The 6,033-nt window shown below is 49.0% G+C and overlaps 1 protein-coding gene across 1 annotated transcript; it reads left to right on the forward strand.

Moving 5' to 3' along the window:
• Positions 1-1,817: 1,817 nt before the first annotated feature.
• On the forward strand, positions 1,818-5,464 carry slc25a5 (solute carrier family 25 member 5). The gene is made up of 4 exons (XM_078211811.1): positions 1,818-2,116; positions 3,841-4,324; positions 4,418-4,558; positions 5,042-5,464. Exons 1-4 carry the CDS (start codon positions 2,003-2,005, stop codon positions 5,197-5,199), a joined length of 897 nt encoding a protein of 298 aa, XP_078067937.1. The 5' UTR covers positions 1,818-2,002; the 3' UTR covers positions 5,200-5,464.
• Positions 5,465-6,033: the final 569 nt, after the last annotated feature.

The following is a 6,033-nucleotide window of genomic DNA, read 5'->3' on the forward strand; positions in this document are numbered from 1 at the left end:
CATCATGGCTATTTTATCATACACTTCCAAGAACTCCGCAATCTCAACTTTAATAATACTCTAAAACCTTGCCAATGACTGAAGTCAGGCAAACTGACCTATAATTTCCCATCTGCTGCCTCCCTCCCTTTCTTAAACAGCGATGTTACATTCGCTATTTTCCAGTCCTCTGGGACTCTCCCTGCCTGTGTCGATGTGCGCGATCTTCTTGGAGATCCTCTCCACTTGGAGCCGGCAGTTTGCGGTGTCGATGGTAGTCATGATGGTAGTCATGATATTACATCATGACTCTCCCTGCTGCCAGTGATTCCTGAAAGATCACCACCAATGCCTCCACAATTTCCTCAGCTATCTATTTTCGAATCCTGGGGTGTAGTCCATCCGGTCCAGGTGATTTATCCACCTTCAGACCTTTCAGAAGTTTCCCCAGAACCTTCTCCTTAGTGATGGCCACTACACTCACCTGTACAGCCCCCTGGAGCTCTGGCATCCCACTGGTGTCTTCCACCATGAAGACTGTACAGCCCCCTGGAGCTCTGGCATCCCACTGGTGTCTTCCACCATGAAGACTGTACAGCCCCCTGGAGCTCTGGCATCCCACTGGTGTCTTCCACCATGAAGACTGATGCAAAGTAATCATAGAAATCATAGAAACCCTACAGTGCAGAAGGAGGCCATTCGGCCCATCGAGTCTGCACCGACCACAATCCCACCCAGGCCCTACCCCCACATATTTTACCCGCTAATCCCTCTAACCTACACATCCCAGGACACTAAGGGCAATTTTTAACCTGGCCAATCAACCTAACCCGCACATCTTTGGACTGTGGGAGGAAACCGGAGCACCCGGAGGAAACCCACGCAGACACGAGGAGAATGTGCAAACTCCACACAGACAGTGACCCGAGCCGGGAATCGAACCCGGGACCCTGGAGCTGTGAAGCAGCAGTGCTAACCACTGTGCTAAAGTAACTTGCATCTGGATGGAGGGGGTCAAGCAGACTCTAAATGTTGGCTCTATTCTCTCTCATGATGTGGAGATGCCGGCGTTGGACTGGGGTAAACACAGTAAGAAGTCTAACAACACCAGGTTAAAGTCCAACAGGTTTATTTGGTAGCAAAAGCCACCTTGGCTTTTGCTACCAAATAAACCTGTTGGACTTTAACCTGGTGTTGTTAGACTTCTTACTCTATTCTCTCTCCACAGATGCTGTCAGACCTGCTGAGATTTTCCAGCATTTTCTGTTTTTGTTTCAGATTCCAGCTTTCCTTGCTGTCAAGGAGAAGTGCAACCTGAGTCACAATGTGACCTTGAAGGTGTTTGGATGTGCAATGATTCCCTCCCTATCTATACCCTTTCACTGAGAGTTTCCTCTGCAGTAACATTGTGATAAGAGTTGCCTTTGCACACATTGTTACACTTGCCGAGTAGCTGGCCGTGGGGGTTACATTTCGCTACAATGTTAACCAGGCGCTCCCCCGCGGGGACAATGCATCAGCGGCGCACGAGCCTCCCGGGGACTCCGCGGGCGCCACCCAATCAGAGAGCGGAGGGGGCGCCGCGCGGAGGGCCAATCGGAAAGCGGGAAGGGAGGGGGAACCAATCGGAGAGCGGGGCGCGTCGCGCGGCGGCCAGTCGGAAAGCGAGGAGGGAGGGGGAACCAATCAGAGAGCGAGGGGGGGGGGTGCGCCGCCGGGAGGGCCAATCGGAAAGCGGGGTGCGCCGCGGGGCGGCCAATCAAACAGCGAGGAGCGCGGCGGCCGGCCAATGAGCGGCGGCCCCGCCGCGCCCTGGGAGGAGGTCTCGCGGTAGCTGCGCCGCTTTAAAGCTTCACTTCCGCTGCAACATCGGCCATTTCGTCGGCGCCGGGCAGTGGTTTGAAAAGTGGGTGTTTGGCTCCGCTGCAAAGGAGAGGGGTTAATTAGAGAGGAAAAAAAAAAGAGGAAGCAAAAAAAAAATTAGGCATTTAAATTAACAACAAGAACAAGACAATAGCACGAAATGGCGACCGACAAGCTTGTAAGCTTCGGGAAGGATTTCCTTGCTGGCGGCGTGGCTGCTGCGATTTCCAAGACGGCGGTGGCTCCCATCGAGAGGGTGAAGCTTTTGCTGCAGGTAAGCAGAGCCAGTGTGTCCACGCAGCGCTCCCTCCCAGCCGGGATTCAGTGTCGCGGCTGCTGGTTACAATGTGAGCGCCGCCTCTGGAGTGGGAAATGGGGCAGAGAAGCGGATTTGAGTAATTCCAACCCCCCCCTCCCCCAGCTCTTGGACCAAGTCTTGAGCAGATGCAAAATGGAGCTGGTCTTTTCTCCTCCCTTCTCTCCCCCCCCCCCCCCCCCCAAGCGGATGACTGTCAGTGCGGACCATGGGCATCTTCTCAACATCAATGCCACTGGCTTCTTCCAGTCCCATCGCAAGCAGCGCTTGCTTATTCCTTTTCGGAAAGAGGTCTGAAGGTTAAGAATGTCGCTTGAGGCAATCAAGGTCGCGGCAAGGAGAAGGAGCGCGGCCTTGGCGGAGGATTAGTGATGGTGCGGGATTGGGGGGGGAGGTGGGGGACCCCAATCACTCCCCCTCTCTCCTCCCTCCCAAATTTCCTGCATCCGGGAAGATAATTGGGAGGGAAGTTTCCTGATCATTAAAGACACTAAATTTGGGAGGGGTGGGTTTTTTCTTTTGCTTTTCTTGGGACAGCAGCGAGAGGAGGCGGCCGGCTTCTCGGGGGGGGGGGGGGCGGGGGGGTGAAGTACAAGGAGGCAGTGTTAATGGACCGAGTTCCTCTTCTCTCCTGCCCCCTGCACACCAACCCCCGCCGCGCTCGAACTTCCGCACCGGCTGCACAATGTAGGTGCCGCCATTCCGCAGCATTGCAGACACGATCGCCCGAGATTCCCTTTTTCAACGGCTTTTACCCTTCCTGACCAGTTTTCTTTTAATTCTTGTCCCTCCGCGCACGGTGTTTTATTACAAGGCGATATTCTGCTGTTCTGGCGCGATGGTGGCTAGATTTTCGCGCTGTTCGGACTCCGCCGTATTTTCCGGTCATTGATCGGCATTGGCGTAGTTTATTCCGTAGATTTTATTCCGTTCCAATTTCCCTTTCCAAACGCTGCCCATTCGGACCAGGGGACTCCAGTCAGAACTAGAAGGTCATCCCGAAGCTCGAGTCTTATTGCAGCGGTTTGCTCTGGCGCACTGGTTTGATCCATGTCTAATTCCCTGTAAAATGCATCGGAGCAGACAAGTCTCGATTCCTATTTTTTTAAGGTAATATTTGCCATAATCATTTGGGGAAGGCCAGTCAGGGTCACCTTGTCACTCTCCTAGGAAGTCCAGTGCTGCAGCGTTCTGGTGCCGCCTCCACCTGTAGTTTCTCAAGTCAGTCACCACCCTGACTGGCAGGTATTGCTCTTCCTGTTGCTGGATCATAATCCTGGATCTCCCGTGGGTACCGCCAACACAGGGACTGGAGTTCAAGAGGGCAGCTGACCACCACCTTTTCAAGGGCAATTTGGAATGGGCAACGAGTGTTGGCCTTGTCAATGATGCCCAGGAGCCATTTGCAGAAAGAAAGTGGTACTGGTTGGTGGGTGGGCATTGATGGATGCAGTTCTGGACTGAGCTTCAGTCATGAATCTGATACCTTCAATGCCACTTGGTTGAAGTCCCTTTGACCCTTCCTGTTGTAGCATCTTAACTGTTCAAATTCTGGTGTAGCTGGCAGTGGAGCAGTGTGTTCTTGTTTCTGTAGCATTTCACTCTTGACCTAGTGTCTAGAAACTGGTTTTGATATGATGACTGTTGTGGTAAATCAGACAATTTGTTTTCTCTTGCTGCAGGTCCAACATGCAAGCAAACAGATCGCAGTAGAGATGCAATATAAAGGGATCATTGACTGTGTTGTACGCATCCCAAAAGAGCAAGGTTTCATGTCCTTCTGGCGTGGTAATTTGGCCAATGTGATAAGATACTTCCCCACCCAGGCGCTCAACTTTGCTTTCAAAGATGTGTACAAACAGTTTTTCCTTGGTGGTGTTGACAAGAGGCAATTCTGGCGTTACTTTGCTGGTAACTTGGCTTCCGGTGGTGCTGCTGGTGCTACATCGCTCTGCTTTGTCTATCCACTTGACTTTGCCCGAACACGTCTGGCTGCTGATGTTGGGAAGTCTTCGGCGGAGCGAGAGTTCTCGGGATTGGGTAACTGTCTTACCAAGATCTTCAAGTCGGATGGCCTCAGGGGGCTGTACCAGGGCTTCAATGTATCTGTACAAGGCATCATCATTTACAGAGCTGCATATTTTGGCATCTATGACACTGCTAAAGGTACATGCAGAAACTTAATTAATCTATTCTCTGCTTGAGCTGCATCTTCCAAATTTGCAAAGTGATGTGACTTTCTTTTTCCCCCCCTCCCAGGAATGCTCCCAGATCCTCACAACACCCACATTATGGTCAGTTGGATGATAGCTCAGTCGGTAACGGCTGTTGCTGGTGTGACTTCCTACCCATTTGACACTGTTCGTCGTCGTATGATGATGCAGTCTGGTCGGAGAGGAGGTAGGTGGACAGTGGGCACTTTTTATTGATTCATGGATGTGGGCACCACTGGCAGTGCCAACAATGACCTGGCATCCCTAATTACCCTCGAGAAGGTGTTGAGCTGCTGCCTTGAACTGGTACAGTTCATGGGGTGTAGGAACACCCACACTGTAAATAGTGGGAATTTGGCCCAGTGCAGTGGAAATGTAGTTCAATGTCAAGATTTTGACATGAGTAGTAATATCAGTTGATGTGATTCAGTCACAGGAGACCCAAGGGAATTCTATTGGCAGAGTGCTTTTCTCAATTTTCTCATTTCCATTGATTAATACTTCAATTATGGCTTTGCCAGGTGTGTGGGTAAATACTGAAATTCTGAGAAGCAGTGGGTTGTTGAATGCACCTTTCCCTTTATTCCCACCAGAGTTGATTGTTGGAGAAACATTTAATTTAAATTCCAAAGTTGAAGTAGACATTGATCAAGATTGTCTTTGCTTTCAGCTGATATCATGTACAAAGGAACACTTGACTGCTGGAAGAAGATTCTTCGGGATGAGGGCGGCCGAGCTTTCTTCAAGGGTGCCTGGTCCAATGTGCTCAGAGGCATGGGTGGTGCTTTTGTGCTAGTCTTGTATGATGAATTCAAGAAGTTTGTCTAAATGGTCACAGACGTTAATGTTGTGTGAACCAGTGTTGTACTTGTAACATATCTTGTACATTCATGGACTGTTTAAGTTACACCTATTTATGGGGGCCCAATCTGGTATGTTTCTGCTGGTTTGGGTTGTGAAGCGACCATTTTAAGTGACCACAATCATTCTCTAAACTTAAGTGTCATTCCATGCTGATGGGACTAAATCACTTCATCCAACTGATCTTTTTAAATTACTGTAACTAAAGACCAATAAAGGACAGTGTAAATGATTGCCGTCTTTTTTCATGTTTCAGTATGATCATCTCATTGGATCAGTATTGTTGAGTTAATAGCCTGGCATTTTATTGCATATTGGTTAATCTCCATATGTTATGAATGTCCTGTTCCAGAATTCCAACTATTTCTACTCCAGTTAACATGGTTAATACTAAATCAGCTGATATTTCTGTCTAAGAGTTGATGCCGTAAGGTGTAGCCCTCAAATCTCAGTGGTTTATTAGCCCAAAAAATGAAAACAATGTATTTTGTAAGCATTCTAAATGGTGTGGTAGCTCTCTTTTTTAGTTCCAGATGCACATTGCTGACTCAGCTGTTTGCTGTTTTAAGTCAGGTGGATCTGGATTTCCATTGCTGACTTGCTGTTAAGTAGGGTAGTCTTGCAGTGTTTCACTGACATGCTTATTCATGTCCCAGTCTACAATCCAGGTCTTTGAACTTTAAATGAATATAATGGTCTCTTTGTTGAATTGAAACCTTACTATTTTTCCTCTACGCTAGTGCACAAATTACATTGTAAATCCTTCAATGTTTAGCTGTAAATGTGACCATAAGTTTTTTG

This window comes from Mustelus asterias, chromosome 4, assembly GCF_964213995.1.
Source record: "Mustelus asterias chromosome 4, sMusAst1.hap1.1, whole genome shotgun sequence".
NCBI lineage: Eukaryota > Metazoa > Chordata > Chondrichthyes > Carcharhiniformes > Triakidae > Mustelus > Mustelus asterias.